Raw genomic sequence first — 18275 nt, 5'->3', positions numbered from 1 at the left:
TAGTCAAGACGTCACAAGGCATTTTACTTTGAAGCGGTGGCAAGATTTGACCGGATGTGTGGGATCATTATGGAAAACTTACGCAGCTGCTGCTCGTTTTCTGTAATCATGGCTGAACAGGACCATAACAGCCATATTTGCTAATTTAAAACCCAAAGGTTAGGAACAGAGTTGATTTTTTATTTGTCGCGGTGCCGTCTTCGGTCCGATTTCTGCTCCGACTTGGGCTAGAGACACCCGAGCCCTCGAGACCATCAAAATGAAAGGTTTGCTAGTTCTGACTGTGCTTATCGATGCGAGTTTGGAAAGCGCAGTGTGGTAGGGTGATGCTCCGCGAAAAATGCCCGTGTGCGATCAGCGTAAACAATGTAACTTCATCAGGCTGCTAGCTAACGTTAGCCGTGGAACAAAAGGCATCGCGCACCCCGGCTGGAAATACGCGAGTTTCCGGCCATTCGCGGAAGAATAGGCACTGTGGTTTAATTGCAACCGTATACATTTTCACACATTACTGGCGGTCATTGTGGGTACGAACCGGCGTGTTTGTAGATTCGCGAGACCTGCGCTCGGGCTATTGGCTAGCATCGAAGTAAGCCCTGGTGTCTAAACGCAAAGGATGCTAGCTTCCTTGGCTAGCATTGACTCGCTAGTTTCCATTGTGATGATTTGGCATAATAACCTTGGCAATGAGCGAGTAGTAATTGTGTCGGGTGTGAATGGAAACACGTTATCCGTCGTCTTGTCTGTTTGAATTCACATCCAGCACGTTTGAAATAAGACGACCGTCGTTCTGGCGTGGATTGTTTTCGTGAGAAAGAAGCTAGCGCTGCTTAGCTAACGCTCGTAATGGCCTCGTTGAATTAGGAAATCAAGTATTTCGAGTTACTTGGGTTAGTGCGAGGGATATAAATCGGACCCTATTGGGTGATTATCGTCTAACCGATGGCTTGGTTATGAATGGAATGAGACTGGGCCTCGTGTCACATGTTAATCACCGGAGGTTATGTACATATTTAACCGCGTCTCATCAGGCGAAATGACGAGCCTCTTGTGGCGTTTCGTCCGCGTTTGTGTTGCGTATGGCTGGGCCTCGCTGGCATCTGCTGCTCACTAGCTGGCTGCGACATTTTGACGCTTACCGTTAGGAGCAAAATGGTGCTGACAAGAGGCGACACTTTCCAAGTTTAATCAAGAATAAACAAGCGCCATCCCATAATATAGAAATCAAGTCATAGTTGCATGTAGGAAAATGGTGACAAATTGTGATATTGTTTTGAACTTGCGCCTTGACAAGTGTTAATGAACGCGGTTCTTCCTAATCGCCTGTTGACGTGCTCGATTGATCATTTGTTCTGACAGATGGAGGCAAATAATCATTTCAACTACAGCACGCATCCCTCAGCAAACTCAGGACTGAAACGTTCCTCAGGGGATTCTCGTTATACTAATGGTTCCTCCATGAGTTTTTCTCAGCAAGGAAAGAGTATGTATCATACAAATCCAACTATCAGAAGGGGTAGATGAAATAGTTTTTTTGGATGTGTTTTGATTTTCTGTATTTGACAGATATGAATGGCGAAATGAATGTGAATGGCATCACTACTGTACTTGGGTCTGCTGCACCTGCTCCGCAACCACCTTCTGGTCCTTACCCGCATATCAGCAACCACCACCAGGGCAGCATTGGCTACCTGTGGGGAGGACATCCTCAGTACAGTCCGAGCATGGCTACGTCTCCTGGGCACAGCTTGCACCAGAAGCAGTCGGCACCGGGCATGGTGCAGCCTCAGTCACAACATCACTTCCAGGGTCAAGGAGCGTACCAACTCAATGGGGATTTGGAGAGCTCCCAGCAGTCATCTCTGGCAGGGCCATCAAACATGCCAGCCACTAGCAGTCAATTCTGGAACAGAACTAACCCTTCTACACAGGCTGCCAATTACACCTCCCGCAGCATGTATGGGACGTATGAGAGTCAGTCACATCCTGGCGTTTCTCCACCACATCACCACCAGCAAGTGTCTCCTCCATCATCACAGCATCACCTCCAGGCCCACTTGCGGCCACCCCTTCACCCTCCGCAGCATTATGGGGTGCTGTCAAATGGGATGCCGTACTACCAGCAGCCGCACACATCTCTGCCATCTCCCCAGCACCCAAAACAGTCTACAGGTCAGAGGATGCAGAACTTTGCACCTCCACGTGACACAGAGGGGGGACCCTTGAGACCAGCCAAACATTCATCAACTGTGCAGGATGGAGGATCTCCCATGAGCAGGGAAAAGACCCCCCATGGGAGCAACATGTCTACTTCCATGCAAGGTGAGATCTTGACACAACTCCAGTGATTTATGTGATTATACTAAGAGACCAGAACAAATTCTTACAACGGATTTCCACCATTAATTTGACCTTTTTAACATGTACGATGTGGGGAAAAATAGCTCCATTTGCAAAATGAAGTAAAAACAAACACTTGCAATGTTAGTGGCTAAAGTGTGCGCAACCTTTTATTTGGGATGTGGCCCACTACATTCAAAGTCATTCAAGCTCATGCTACCTTGTCAATTGCAATTATTTTACTACATCTCTCAAAGATAGAAAAAATAGTTGTATATGTTATGGATTGCATTAATGGTGGGGAAAAATAATACACATGTAGAAGCAATGATAAATGGTTTAATGAAGGGGTGGCTAAGTCTGGTCCTCGAGACACAATCCAGCCTCTTTTTGATGTTTCCCTTCAACCAACACACCTGATTCAAATGATCGGGGTTGTTATCGGGGTTTTGCAATCATGCTAATGAGAATCATTTAAATCAGGTGTGTTGGTTGAATGTTAACCTCGAGGACCAGACTGAGCCACCACTTGTTTCATGTGTTAGTAATGTTTTTTTCCCCCCCCTCAGCACATACAATAGAAGAAGGCAGGGAATCAAATACAGACAGTAATCACACAGAGGAGCCAGCTGTTACGCTGAAGCCAACCAGCTCCTCGGCGCCTGTCAGTCATACAAATGATCTTGAGAGATCTGAAAAGCCAAGTGCCCAACCACCAGAGGGCATCAGAGGGGCTGGAGCAAGCACACCTCCTCAGACAACAATCACAGCATCTGTATCTTCCACAACATCATCTCTTAACCAGGTGTCTTGTCCTCCTGAGTTTCCCATAGCTAAAGCTTCATCTGGTAGTAGTTCTTACCCTGATGTCAAATCTACTCCACCTCGGCCATCATCAGATCCTTCTCCCAGGCATTCATCACCTCCTTTTCATTCTGCTACTGAGACAGCGCTTTCTGGATCCAAACAACTACTGGTGGGGTTCTCCTCTTCCTCCTCAACTGCAACGCATCGCATGTTTTGTCCACCCCCAGGCTTGACTGAGGATGTTTCTGGACCTCCCTGGGTTTCTTCCTCTTCTTCATCTGAGTCTCGAGTACATCCTTCAGTTTCTGGACCAATAACAGCTGTCTTGGCGCCCACCATAGGGTCCACATCTTCTAGTTCTACGCCAATCTCATCTCTTCAACAGCTGGTTCAGGGCCCCAAGAGCCCTCTAATGCCAACCGTGAGCTCAAACCTATCAATATGTGATGCACCAGATGACATTTGTACTTCAGTTGCACCACCATTGGATGGTGGCTCATCTGGCATGTTGCTCTCAGCACATGGAATGCCTTCTGCTGGCAGTAAGCATGCATCCCTTTCCCAGCACGAGTCATTGTACACCGCTTCAGTTATTGGTTCTGGTCAAGCCATCGACTCTGTATCACCACCCCCAGAGGGGCTCAAGTCACTGTCCAGGTCGGCCCATGACAGTCCCTCAACTAGACCTTTCACTACCCTACCTCTACGAACTACGCAAGGCTCTAGGACTGTACCAGGTTCTGTCCTCCTTGCCTCGGCCTCCGGGCCTCCCGCAACATCTTCCGAAAAGATTCAGGGTTCTGACTCTGCACAGCATCTTGCCAGTTCATCCATCAGCGTGCTTGATCAGCTGCCTCTGCACCATGGACTCCGTAACAAGGGGACAGGCGTAATACCAGGAAAGGGCATGGCAGTGGAAGAATATCCTCCTCATCTTGAGTCAGGCAAAGTCAAGATTCACAAAGCTTCTGACTCACAGGCATCATCTGATCTTAGAGAACAGACCCCACTGACTGCTAACACAAGTTTTGACCACACATCAATCATCACCTCTCAATATGGTGACAGTTCAACTTGCAGCGCACGATCCAGAATCTCTATCAGTTCCTTTATAGATAAGTCCTCTGCTAACAGCACCTCCCACATATTTGACTCCAGTAGCCTTGGCAACAGCTTTCACCTTGGAAATGGCACATCTCAGACAGAAGAGCAACCATCCGATGTTTATGAGACTACTAGAGATGGCAGCACGTCTGTGAATTATTCAAGTCGGAACTCCACCCATGAGCAGGAAATGTCAGAGGCTGGAGAGTCAATTCTGGACTCATCCCTAAACAATACTTCGTTTGGGCCACATCATCCACATCAAGGTATTTTCTTTAATTATAAAGTAAAGGGAATGATGGCACATGTTTTCTTGTAGAAAAATACACCAAAAATAATCCAATGTCGTTGTTCAGGGACTGAAGCAGGTTGGCCTCCTCTCGGCAGTCATCCAACAGACTCTGATGTCGTTGGCAAAATGCCCACGACACTTGACATCATGACCCCCCCAAGTTTCAAAATGAGGGATGAGAACTTCATTGCTTTCAGTACCCCGGCCCATAGACGTACAGTTCACCCTCTGCAGCCAGTTACAGATCAGGTTTTGTCAGCCACTGGAGGACGTCTGAAAAGCCCAGGAAAACCTTGCAAACCTCAGTCCCCAAAAGCTTTATGGATGAATAAATCGGGTATCCAGCGTTGTTTTTTTTTTTTTTTTTAATGTTTTTTTCTTATCATAAAATGGTACCTCTGAAATCTTGGTATAATATGTTTCTTTTTTTTTTTTTTCTCCAATTTCTCAAGCTCCTGAGGAGGCCAAGAGAAAACCCCGTAGTCGAACACCAAAAGGGGAGAATACCAAGGCTGAACAACATGATGATAAAGAAGAGCGACCCAAGAGTAGAAAGCGAAAGGCCTCTCTTAGAACAGAACAGGTCAAAAGACAACCGGATGCGTGTGGCCAGACTTGGCCGCCTCCTGAGGAAATTGATACAATCACAGCCACGATAAATGCAGTTCTTGCCAACACTTCAGCCATCAGATCACCTTTTGACAAACCCAAGAAGGTTAAAAGAATGAAGAAACATGAGCAAGATGGAAAAGACGCAACCACACTGAAAGTTGATGCTGGAGCAGGTGCCAGTGAGGCTGATGACAATGAAGATGAAAGCTCCACAGCAGGTAAAGGTGAGAAAATGTGTTTCGGATAAATCACCATTTTAACAGGCAGGAGGTGACCCCACGCCCCTCCGTTTATTATTTTTTTATTTTTTATTTTTTTTTAAATACAGGTGAACCTACCAAGAGAAGGGTTGCAACAGAACAGCAGGTCCAGTTCCCTCTGCTACATGGGTAACATACCTATCACTACTTACTGAAACTCTTAAAAAAAAAAAAAAAAAAAAAAAAAAAAAAAAATCTCAGATTAAATTGACTTTATTTTTTTATAGTTACCATATTTTTCAGACTAGACTTTTGTACTACAGAATATAAGTTAGTGCCCCATAAAATGACTGCTGGAGCACAGTGTTTTGGGCAGTGCAGTTGGAAGCAGTTGAAGCGCAAGCTGCTTGCTGCATTCAGAAATTAAGCCGCACTGAACACACACAGTCTGAGCTGTGTTAGGGCATCAGTGAATTAAGAACACATCTTTCATTGATTGCAACAAATGAGTTGTGGTTAACTTTTAACTGGGGAAAAATTGTTGATGAACTTTTACCTTAATTAGAATCTTCGTCGCATAGTGCCCCTGATTTGATATATGGGGAGTGATATTTTGAATCGTTGGGTTTTCTTGTGGTCTCTGAAAAGAGCTACATTAGCTCTAACATGGTTGGGACATGTGCTTTTGTCCAAAATTGTTTAAGATCCTTTGATGGTGATGTAATAAAGTTCTCTTGATAGATGGAGGAGAGAGATTCGCGTGAAGAAGATAAATGATCGCATGAAGGGCGAAACCTGGTATTATACGCCTTGTGGAAGAAGAATGAAGCAATTCCCAGAAGTTATCAAGGTAATTTTTGCATGCTCCAAAAAAACCTCAAAGACGTCTGTAATTATAACTGATATACTTTATTGATCATGTGCTTTAAATTGTCATTCAGTATTTAAAGAAAAACCAGGGTGGCATTGTCACCAGAGAACACTTCAGTTTCAGCCCCCGCATGCCTGTCGGAGATTTCTATGAAGAAAGGGAAAGTCCTGAGGTTTCTTTCATTTGATATTATACATCTCAACAGTTAACATTTTATGGTATTTGGTAACAAGTCAGACGTTTTATGACACTCACTTTCCTGTTTCTCTCTATGATGTGTGGCAGGGTATGAAATGGTTTCTATTGGCTAATGAGGAGGTCCCCTCTATGATCATGGCCATCACTGGCAGGAGAGGTCGACCGCCCAACCCCGATAAAGAGAAACCAAGCAGGGTTCGTGGCCTAAAGGCAGGGCAGGCCCGCCGGCCAGGTAGACCCCCCAAACCCAAGATGATTGACCTCCTCAGTAAAGTCGATGCCAAGCTGTTAAAGAGACTTGAAGATAAGGGTGAGTGACAATAGATTGGAGGAGGTTTAAAGGGTATGCTGGTTTTGGCATCTCGTCCAGGCAGTACAAGCTTGATGGGGGAAGCATGACATTATTCTAGTCAACTAATCTTATTCTGATATTGCAGAAGCACTCACAGAGGAAGAAAAGGAGAAAATGGCTAAAATCAAGAAGAAGATGAAGAGGAAGGTGTGTCCCTAAAAGGATACTTATTTAAAATTTTAGTTTTTTTTGTTCTTTAAAGTAAAAGTGTGTTATTTCCTTTAATGAATTTGATAACCATTACTTTTCATGTACTATTAATACTGACTAATCACTACTTGTGTGTCATATGAGAACCATGAAAACAGGTGAACTCTTGATTTGTCTGAGCTCTGAGCAGCTTTGATGTAATTTTCAGTCAATAGCAATTGGCGAAAGGTGTTTTTAAGGGTTTTAATTGCACGTGAAAAATGTATCACTTACTGCATTGACAAAATGATTAACTTTTTACTGCTGAAATTTGCTAAATAAGTGCAGCATTTCTTTCAAAGTGTGTAGTTGTAAATTAGATGTGTTCATATGTAATTATCGCTCAGGCCAGAATAAGGAGAAAGGAGGATGCTAAGATGAAGAAGATAAGAGAGGACAAAAAGAAAGCAAAGGTATACTATTTTGCTGACAAATATAAAAAAAAAAAAACTTTGCAATAATGTCTGTTCACTGCTGCTTTTGCGTCTGAACCCGATTTTTTTTTTTTTTTTTTTTTTGCTACAGCAGGAGACCAAGAGTTTGGAAGTGAAGGCCGAACCACAAGATTTGGCAGTTTCACAGAAACCGGAACTCTCATCACAGTCTGCCGATGAGACCAAGAAGCCAGGTCGACGAAGGTCCGTTAAGGTTGAAGTTATTCCTGCTGTCCAGCAAACTGATGAAGAGAGAATAGCTCAAGGCAAGAGGGTGCTGAGCGCTCGCGGTAAAGCCAAGGCTCTGGCCAAAGCGCAGGCTGAGGCGGAGGCAGCCGCGCGGGCTGCCCTGGCAGCCAAGAAAACTGCTGAGAGAAGAGTGCAGACCCAGAGACGGCTGGAGGAACGCAGGAGGCAACAACTAATTTTAGAAGAGCTGAGGAAACCCACTGAGGACATGTGTCTCACTGACCACAAAGTGAGTTATGACGTTTGTTGTTGAACACTTTACTAGATGTGATAGCAGATATCGTAAAGCGGTTGCTTTACTAATGAGAATCTAACTAATGGCCTTTCCTCTTGTAGCCCCTGCCAGAACTTTCCCGTGTCCCTGGTGTGTTTCTTTCTGGCACAGCCTTTGCCCACTGCCTGGCTGTGGTTGAGTTCCTTCATGGCTATGGGAAGTTGATTGGCCTCAATGTACCCAAGGACATCCCCAGTCTTGCAACCTTGCAAGAAGGTCTCCTCGATATTGGTGAAAGCCAGGGGGAGGTCCAAGATCTACTTATAAAACTCATGGAAGCGGCACTCCGTGACCCCGGCCTGCCTTCGTATTATCAAGTGTGTAATGCTCATTAAATTTTTCTTTTTTACTAAATGCAGTTCAACTGATTGACTTTGTTTTTTTACTGTCCACTTTCAGTCAGTCAAGATCCTCGGGGATAAACTGGTTGAGCTCCAGCTGACCCGCAGCACAGTTTCAGAGGTGCTCCGCATCTTTCTGGAATCTCATGGCTATGAGACAGAAGTGTGCAACACACTGAGGACCAAATCCTTTCATGCCCTACCTCCTGAAACCAAGGCTGCTGTGCTTGGTTTTGTGGTGGAGGAGCTCAATGGTAGCAATATTGTAATAAGGTTTGAGGACTTTTTCCCCATTAATTTTGCATTTAAAAAAAAAAAAAAAAGTAATTTCTCATTGATAGAAATCTCTCTTGTACACAGTGACATTGACAACACACTAGAAAACATGGCGACCTACAGGAAGAACAAGTGGATTATTGAAGGGAAACTTCGAAAGTAAGGCAGAATCTTATGATCACCAATTTACACAGAGATTTAGTGTCGTACTGCAGATGACTGAAGATGTCGGGTGTTAACCCCCCCCCCCCCCCCCGCCCCCAGATTGAAGGCAGCACTTGCGCGTCGCACTGGTCGTTCAGAAGAAGAACTGTGCTTGGAGGAAAGAAGACGCAGCGCTCGAGTAGCTGAGGAGGAAAACCTCGGTCTAGAGGAGAGCGTAGAGCGAAGCAACCGCCGTGGTCGCAAAGAGGAGCCTAAAACAAGTGATGTAAGTTTGCACTGAAAAAAAGAAAAAAAATGCACAGTCTAGTGAACCTAATTGAACTTTCTGCAATATTGTCTTATGGCTCTGTCAGTAATTTTACATTTTCATCAAGACAAAGGTCCTTCATGTAAAAATCCCCATAACATGCAGACTAAATCAATGAGGCGATATTATTCAAGGCACCATCTGTATATTTTATGAGGGAAATGTTTCAATAAGGCCGCATGGAAGACTCTCGGTTTTCCAGTAACTTCCGTGAACATGTATTCTGACTCCTACCTTGCTTGAAACCCTTGGTTCTGAGTGTACAACTTTGATTATGCCATTTTTATATGAAAGTTGACTTTTGCTGTCATAACTAATAATGACTTCATTGTGGGACTATTGGTGTGTGTAAAACACCTGCAAGTCGCAGTAAAACCGTAAAATCTTACGGGCTGGAACCTTGCAAGGCCATGACTTTTCACAGGTGATCAACTGTAAACCATTTAGTACACACATTTTAAAATAAACAAATGATAATGTTTGTACAAGCATGCCGATTTTTGGGCTCTTCTGAAAATTTGCTGTTTTGGGTGTACACGATTTGGGTTCAATGCCAGCGGTACACCATCAATGAGCGTTCTACATTTTTTGGCTTTTTTTTTTTTTTTTTACAGACTGAAAGCCCTACCAATGCCAGTGTCCATGAACTGGAAAGACAAATAGAAAAGCTAACCAAGGTAATGCAAATTATTTTTAGAGACTTACTCTTGTCACAATGTGTGAAGTAATCATCGATTCATTGGTCATCAACAGCGGCAAACATTCTTCCGTAAAAAGCTGCTCCAGTCATCTCATTCCATGCGGGCTATCTTGTTGGGCCAGGATCGTTACAGGCGTAGGTACTTGGCTCTACCTCACCTTGGTGCCGTTCTTGTTGAGGGTCCTGAAGAGCTACTGAGTGAGTATGATACAATGTTACCGTGAAAATGGACTTTGAACAGCAAATCACTGGATTGACGTTTTTGCTTTGCACCGCAGCCTCTGGGGACGTTGTTATAGCAGAGGTGCCTGTCACTTTCCTCAAAAAAGACCCCAAAACGGAGGAGATGCCTGTGGTTGCTACTCCACCACTTGCTACACGTTCTTCACCTGTCCCTGATACTCCTCAAGACCAGACATTGTCCCCAGAGGAAGACATACTTCCTGGCACCACTTCCCTTATGAGCAGCCAACGGGGACGGCCACGAAGAATAAAACCAGAAGTGGAGCTCCACCTCCGCACCGTGAAGATTCGTCGCCAACGCAGAAGTAGCGTCAGGTCAGCAGGAGAAGATGGGCCAGTGTCTCCGCTCACCACTTGTACTCAAGATCTCTCTCAGTCTGCTTTCTTGAATTGGCTCAGCCAATCAAGACATGCAGTACACAACGAGGCAGACGCAGAACCACCTTTAGAGGGCAGTCACCCGGAGGAGAAGGATGAAGTAGAGCATCAGAGTCAGGGGTTCAAAGAACAAGGTGACGAAAACTCTCCGAGTAAGCCCCACGTGCCAAGTACGCCGCCCGCACTTGATGCTTCACTAATACAGGTTGGATGCCATTTTTAGTATTGATATCTGCTCAAATAATGCGTCAGTTAACAGTGATTTGCATTTGCGCTTAATCCCTCAGTCGGATATGCTCTTGACGACCGTTGGCGAAGCTCCTACAGACCCGAATATCCCGGTGGCACCAGAGGAACCTCCCTCTGAAATAGAGACATCCTCCATTCTTGATTGTATGCCTCCACTGCCCAATCCCATCCCCTCTGCTCAAAATCCTCCTGCTACACGGACACCTGCTACCACCCGTGCGAGGCCAGGCCGGCGGCGGCGAAGAAGCAGTCGTGGCAGTAGCCCTGCTCGGAGGGCGCCGCGTGGCGCTGCAGCCAAACGCAGAGGGCGCCCTCCCACTTCTTCTTTCCAAGAGCTTGAACAGCAGTACTTTATTCAGTTGGTGGTGAAGCCAATACCGGCATGTAAGCAGAACACACATCTTGAATCTAGACCATGAGTGCCCATCACTGCCAGTTCGACCAGTTTTATGCTATTGAGAGAGCTGCCTATCAGCGCCATTGAATGAGTTAAAGAACTACTCTCCCACATATCATCCAAAAAAAAAGAAAGTCACTTGCTACAAACTATGTACCAAGTAACAAATTTTGGTATACGGAAATAACATTGGTTGATCATTTAGATCTGGTCATATAACAAGTAGGTCCATCTTAAAGTGTGGGCACCCATAAGAGAATGTTTAGTGTAGTGCCACAACTGTAATAGTACTATAAAATCAGCTCATAATACTTATTTTTTGCAGCAATGGTGCGTGGCTGGTGGTGGATCAAGGATCCAGAGGAGCTGTTTAGCACACTGCAGGCTCTCCATCCACGAGGCATTAGAGAAAAGGTGCTCCATAAACACCTGGCCAAACACATGGAGAGTCTAACGGAAATGTGTACCAAAGGCATCATTGGTGAGCATGAATAGACGCTTTAAAACATGTCAACAGCTGAATTGTGCATCACGTACTTAAAATGTCGTCTCCTAGATCCTATGTTTGAGTTGAAAGAGGAGCGAAAGGAGGGTCTGCTCGAGGCTCTGCAGCAACCTTGGCAAGTACAGGAAAAAGCAATGGAGACTGACAACAGCGCCCTTCGGTGGGTTGAGGACTTGGAGCAACGAGTCATCGCTGCAGACCTCCATTTGAAGGTCAGAAATTATATCAAAAAGATGTTCAACCATAAAGGAACATAAAGGCATTAGACCTTGCGTGCCCACATCTTGTTCTTAGCGATGATGTGACCCACCTGGAACTGTGCTTTGATGGCGGCATTTGAACGTTGAATGTTGCGTGAACTGCTTTTTACATGAGAAAACTGATGAACATACATTGGTGGTAACTCGATTGCTGACTAGCTTGTTATGAGTTGTCGTACAGCGCTGTTGTACTGCTAATGCAATTAGCTCGACCCCCTTGTTTGCACACGTGTGTGTGTGTGTGTAATAGAGAGAGAGAGAGACCTAAACGTTCGAAAAATTCTGACTCATTCACTAACCCTAACCCAATGTGTCGGTCAGTCAAGCAATTGCATGAATGACTCTCTAGCTGGCGTTTTTTTTTTTTTCTTTTCTTGTGTGTGTGTGTGTGTGTGTGTGTGTGTGTGTGTGTATGTATGTATATGTATATATAGTGTGTGTGTGTGTGTGTGTGTGTGTATATAATATAATATATATATATATATATATATATATATATATATATATATATAGTGTGTGTATGTATATATGTGTATGTATGTAAGGACTCTCAGAAAATAAGAATATTGTGATAGTTATTTTCTGTAATACAATTAAAAAAAAAAAAGTCATACATTCTGGATTAATTACAAATCAACTGACATATTGCAAGCCTTTTCTTATTTTAACAGACTTTTTTTTTTTTTTTTAAACTCACACATACAATGTAGTAAAATGCCATGCAGTTGGATGATACTAACTCAGCGGTGGACCAGTTGACCGCGGTCAACATATTGACCACCCCTGCAACACATAACAAACGGCTTTTGTCCTTTTGTGTCTCCCAAGGCGCCTCCTCAAAGTATAGTCAACGATACTGACGCTAATGCAGAGGCACCAGCTGTAGAATTTCAGGTAATCAGACAAACACACTATTGTATGACAATACATACATGGTTAAGCACAAGCGAGGTTTTTTTAAAAAATTTTTGTTTTGTTTTTTTTTGAAGCCCTACACGATCCCAGAGCGAGACTCCACACGGGCTGACCTCCAGTACTACGAACATGATACAGACCCACGTGATGACTGGATTGTTCGAACTAAGAAGGAGTGGTCTGGCCTGCCTCGTATTGCTACTCATCCGCTCGACTTGGCCGTGCTACGCCTCGCCAATCTCGAGCGGAACATTGAGAGGCGCTATCTGAAGGAACCGCTCTGGAACCCAGCTGATGTGATGCGCCTCGCTCCTCTCACGCCGACACCAGGAGAAGAGCAACCAATGGATGTCATCAGGTAGGAAGGAAACATGGAGGGCTTGTGTGTGTGTGTGTGTGTGTAATCCTGAATGTCTTTACTCTGCTCCAGTTTGGAAAGTGAGATCACTTCCAGGCTTCGAACGTGGCGGCAGGCCCTTGATCGCTGCCGCAGCGCCCCTCAACTATGCCTGTGTTTGCTACAGCTGGAGAAAGCTATTGCCTGGGAGAGATCCGTGACTAAAGTGGTAAGAAAGTTCTTGCAATTCATTCATAGGTACGGCAGGACTAATTAAAGCGGGATAGGTTTTTTGGGGGGATGTGTGATTTGCACACAACTGCGTGGCTTTAAGAGTTTTTTTTTTTTTTTTTTTTAATTCATGAAAAATAAAGTATTTCTTTCAAAAGAAGATAATGTGGGTTGGATTCTGAAATTTCCCTGTACCCAGCTACAACTAACCCAATTTGTCTCAGTTGTTAAAAGCTTTGACATGTTGTAATGGATAAAACATCCACACCACTGAGATTGACCTAGCAAACAGCCTTAGTAGCAGGTCACCAATGCATTCTAAAATGACACCAGGTAACAGAGCCAGTATCAGCTTTATATCAACTTATGGGTTCTCAAAGTAGCAGCTGATAGATGCCACAATCAGCCCTCCGTTTTATGGTCAGGAACTAGAATTTAGAAAAACAAATACATTGTAAATTTGACATGGAATTCTTGTATCTTTTAACTAAAAATGCGATATTTCGATGCATAAGTCTAAAATGTGTGTTTTTTGTCATTGGCATTAGTATGTGATTGTAACTCCTCATACTGGTATAGACCTATAAAATAATGGAATTGTACATCCCCAATATGAAACTATAAAAAACTGGTTTATTAAAGTTTTTTTTTTTTTTTTTTGCTTATCCCGCCTTGCATTCATGACTGAAATAGCCACCAGAGGTCGTCATTTTACGATATTTTTCTGATCTGCCATTTGGTTGTAAAAGCAAGCAAGTAAAAACGTAAGTTCTCTGAGATTTAGATTTAAATAAGGCATTGTTCTTTGCAAAATCTTCATGTACTGATTTGCATTTGCTGGCAAACAGCCAATCGGAGTGCTTTTCAACATAGATGCCATGTGACATATCTAAAAGGCATAATGACACATCTCTTGACATGTACACTTGTCAATATTGCTATACTTTAGGTGGTTATACAGCTTAATTTCAAAGAATACAATGACGTGTAATAAAATGAACTGAATGCAATTCTGCACTAGTGTCTGTCTGGTCACTGGGTGGCACCCATAACACAATAAGTTGAGAACTCACAAAGAAGTTATGACGGAAGTGCTGTGTGGTAACTACAGTAAATGCAGTACATTTTAAAGGAGTTGCACGACTGATTGATCTGAGTTCCAATGTCTAGCACAAATATAACTTTTTCTTTTAAATGTGGAAAGTAATCAATTGAAAAAAAATGCAATGTGTTCGTGAAAACCTAACGATACACTTGTTTTGTATTTATTGGTTTTGGTTGTATTGTCTTATTGCAAAAGTGAAACCAAAGGACAGCTACTGTGCCATACTGCCATGGAAGCGGAATTTGTATTTGTAAGTCGTATTAGATATTTTTAGTGAGATGCTCCCGAGCTTTACTGTTAAACACGGCTTAGCTTAGCTTAGCTACAACACCGTATTAGCCTCAATGCTTTCGTTTGTATCATGAAATTACCCGGATTGCCCGTACTGCGTATGTGCATCATAGACCAAGCAGGCCGTCAGGAATGCCGAGACAGCAGGAGAAAAGGCAGTTACGTCAGGGAAAAAAAAAAAAAGACTAGTTGACTATTATAGAAATATCAACGATTTGGATCATCTGCGGCCACATGGGGGTAACCCTATTCTCGAGTGGGCCGGACGGGTAAATTGAAAGGTAGATTTTATGCTCGGCAGCACAGCTTGCAGGCAACCGTAAATATATTGTTGTAATAAAGAAGGGTTAGGCTTAGTAATAAAGTGAATTATGTAAAACAGTTTCCTTTTTGATCTTTTTAATATGTAATGACCTACGCGACAGAAGCGGCTCAAAATCATGGTCAAACGTCAAACACGGAAGCGCAGTATGCGAACCGCTGAGCTGTAAATAAGCAAAAAAACAAGACCGATTACAGTGACCTGCCGCATTGATGCTCACGCTACCCCGAAGGCTAGTGTGGTGTTCAGTGACTCCATCAGCAAGCTATTCATTTTGTTTCAATGCTTCACAAAGTCATCTTGCAGGCAGCACGTTTGTCATGTCCCAGCCACCGAATCCAATTGCTTGGCCGCACTCCCCTTTTGAACTTTGGTATTTGACCACGTCTTGTCTCCAGACATGCCAGATCTGCAGGAAAGGCGACAACGACGACTGTCTGCTGCTGTGTGACGGCTGTGACCGGGGGTGTCACATGTACTGCCTGAGGCCCAAGATCACCCAGGTGCCAGAGGGAGACTGGTTTTGTCCAACGTGCGTTGCCAAGGTCAGAGCCGGACCGAAAAGCACCTTGAGATGAGCTCTCCTTATACGGTGGCTGTCTCCCGAGCAGATTGCGCTTTTCACTTACCGGCGTGGTTATTTGCCTCATAGGCTACCCCTCAGGAGGAAGGCGCATCATCACACCCTAAAAAGCGTACCAGAGTGAAAAAGAAGCGATATGAAGAAAACAGTTCAGACGATGATACGACGACGCGGCGGAGCACCGGCATGGCGACGCGGCACAAGGAGGCCGCGGCGGCCGCGCCGGCAACTTCGTCTTCGCGTCAATCGGGAGACGGCGGGGCGGCCAAACGGCGTCGTATGATGACGCGTAACCAGCCGGACCTCACTTTCTGCGAGTATGTGCCGTCTTCACTCTGCAACGGTGCTCTTGATGAATTGGTGGTAATTGGAGCTAACCCCCCCCCCCCCCCAGAATCATCCTAATGGAAATGGAGGCTCACGCGGATGCTTGGCCATTCCTCGAGCCAGTCAACCCCCGCCTGGTGCCGGGTTACCGTCGCATCGTCAAGAACCCCATGGACTTCCTTACCATGAGAGAGAGGCTGCTGCAGGGAGGGTAAGGCTGGCTGGCGCGCGTGCGTTGAGCAAACGACTTGAAACTCAACAACTCCATTTGGCGTAAACCCCACTTGTGATGAAGTTGGTGTCGATTTTGTTTGATAGCGTCCTTGAACTACAGTTTTTGGCCGGATTGCACTTGGTGCACGAAAACATTTGATCTGTTCCATTTAAATTGCACAATTCGTACCTGTTTTATAAACATGTTCGCGCGACTGAATATGACATCTGGAGCTCGCAAGGTTTACCCGTCCTTTTTCCGCTGTCACACTTAACCATCCATGTGCGGCAGGTACTGCAGCTGTGAGGAGTTTGCAGCAGATGCTCAGCTGGTCTTCAGTAATTGTGAGCTGTTCAACGAGGACACCTCCGAGGTGGGGATGGCGGGACACTCCATGAAGCGTTTCTTCGAGAGCCGCTGGGCGGAGTTCTACTCAAACAAGGAGAAATAGAAGCCTGCAACACCCCCACCGATGGTGGAACTGATGACTGTTGGGGTTTTCGCCAGCCCTGTAAGAGGTGTCAGGTTTTTCTCCACTTATATGTATTACTCTCATGTACAGGTATTCCCGGGTAGAGTTGTTTAGGCTTTTTCTTTCCCCCCTTCTATGTTTTTTTTTTTTTTTTTTGGTCGTTTATTTTCGTGAGCGTGTTTTAAGGCCCGCAACTGGTCTGACTTGAATTTGGTTTCCGAGCGCCCTCACTTTAGCTTTTTGTGCTCACGCCCTTTCACAAGTTTCAAGGTTGAACAAGGCTTTGTATTGGTCTCCCTTGCGGGACCGGACCACCAATTTAGACAATTAGATCTCTCTTTTTCGTTGCATATTTCGATCTGAGCGACTGGATACTGGACCTGCTTAGTGACCCATAAAAAAAGCTAGGCTATTTCGTACATGTTCAAATGACTTGTAATGTGGTCTTATGCCTACAAGTTTTTTTTTTTTTTGTCAATATATTTTTATTATATATTCTATATATAAATATATGAAGATGACAATAGCTGGGATTATTTAATAGCAATAGCTTGTAGTGACTGTGTACAGGTGACCTCATAGACGTGTCTAGACGATGTCTGAAAACGGCCAGTTCCACTAAAAGAAACCACAAGTAGAATATATATATATAAAACCCCTGCCTAGCCACGCACACACATTCACACACTGCTGCTGTGTGAACGACACTGAGGACTTTGGGTGTTGGTCAGTCCGTGTGGATTTCACTGCCAAGTGACACAACAGGCTGCACGCAGATTATATAGAACTGTGCTACTTGCACTAGTTTATGATTTGTAAGTTGAGGCATCCCACACAGAACGCTTGCTCTTAACGCCCAACGGTTGGCCTGGGTAATTATGCCCGCTCGAAAAAGACTTTGAGCGTTTGTCGGTAAAGGTGCAAACGTTGAATTTGGTCATCTTGATATTGTACAAAGTTGAAATGCAGAAGAGCGTCAAAGCACTGCTACATTCCCACCCGGTAACGTTGGTTTTTTACCCCCGTCACTTTGTGCTGTTTGTGGGCCAGCGCTCGACGGGGCAATTGCTATGTGACTGCAGTGGGACCCCGCCGCAGTCCAGCTTTTATTTAAACGTGTTTCCTACACTGACCTCAAATCAACTCATAAATACAAAATATTCCTGTTCAAAAAGAAACGAAAAACAAAAGACCAGAAAACCAAATGTGGTGTTATGTGACTTTTTAATAATGTACAGTTTTGGTGACCTTTATATTTTTAGGACCAATTCATTTTTAACAGGAAGTATTGCAAGGCTGTTGTATTAAGGTGATGTAATGTGTGCATCTGTAGAATGTACTGTGAGTTGAATTAAAAAGAATTCATCTAGTAGTTGACTTTGTGGTCTTTCAAAACTTTTCAGTTTTATCCTGCTTGGTGCAAGCTCGGAAAGAGTGCCCAGAGTCGTTATGTCATCTTGAGATTTTTTTTTTCTTTACTACTCTTACACAAGTACTTATGTAGTACCTTGGAATTGATTTGAAAATAAAGCGCGTTCCAGTAATTCTATCAATGTAGAGAACGGACTCCGATTGGGGGGGGGTTAAATTCAGAAGTAGTGTTGGGTTTTCTAGGATTGGTGGTTCTTGTTCGAGAATTACTGTTTCAAATTAAGGCCAGAATCTACGTCAGGGATTCAAATGGTCAGAATTGTTATCAGGCTTCTGCAGCGCTCGCCGATGAGCCGATTACTTG

General features: G+C 44.3%; 1 protein-coding gene across 4 annotated transcripts; it reads left to right on the top strand.

Annotated features, from left to right (window-relative positions):
* Positions 1-108: 108 nt before the first annotated feature.
* baz2a (bromodomain adjacent to zinc finger domain, 2A) lies at positions 109-17912 on the top strand. Of its 4 annotated transcripts, none has more exons than XM_088407493.1 (30): positions 109-266; positions 1360-1483; positions 1567-2322; positions 2910-4517; positions 4608-4880; positions 4996-5373; positions 5484-5544; positions 6097-6205; positions 6297-6398; positions 6512-6734; positions 6862-6923; positions 7313-7378; positions 7491-7877; positions 7985-8239; positions 8322-8536; positions 8624-8698; positions 8804-8969; positions 9626-9688; positions 9765-9909; positions 9990-10537; positions 10620-10965; positions 11304-11459; positions 11535-11695; positions 12572-12637; positions 12733-13016; positions 13089-13224; positions 15343-15489; positions 15597-15844; positions 15922-16065; positions 16360-17912. In XM_088407493.1, exons 2-30 carry the CDS (start codon positions 1360-1362, stop codon positions 16517-16519), a joined length of 7464 nt encoding a protein of 2487 aa, XP_088263619.1. In that variant the 5' UTR covers positions 109-266; the 3' UTR covers positions 16520-17912. The 4 variants fall into 4 exon arrangements, with proteins under 4 accessions (XP_088263619.1, XP_088263618.1, XP_088263617.1 ...); XM_088407492.1 differs by having other exon boundaries at positions 4996-5379; positions 7494-7877; XM_088407491.1 differs by having other exon boundaries at positions 110-266; positions 4996-5379.
* Positions 17913-18275: the final 363 nt, after the last annotated feature.

This window comes from Hippichthys cyanospilos, chromosome 2 (genome assembly GCF_059441005.1).
Source record: "Hippichthys cyanospilos isolate Australia breed blue-spotted pipefish chromosome 2, RoL_Hcya_1.0, whole genome shotgun sequence".
Taxonomy (NCBI): Eukaryota; Metazoa; Chordata; class Actinopteri; order Syngnathiformes; family Syngnathidae; genus Hippichthys; species Hippichthys cyanospilos.
Note: the sequence above shows the minus strand (reverse complement) of the source record. Positions and strands in the feature narration are given on the sequence as shown.

Coding starts and splice junctions, on each gene's coding strand:
- baz2a (XM_088407491.1), top strand. CDS start 1,360: ATGGAGGCAAATAATCATTTCAACTACAGCACGCATCCCTCAGCAAAC. Junction 1,484..1,566: donor TTTTTCTCAGCAAGGAAAGA/GTATGTATCATA, acceptor TGTATTTGACAG/ATATGAATGGCGAAATGAAT. Junction 4,881..4,995: donor TTTATGGATGAATAAATCGG/GTATCCAGCGTT, acceptor CAATTTCTCAAG/CTCCTGAGGAGGCCAAGAGA.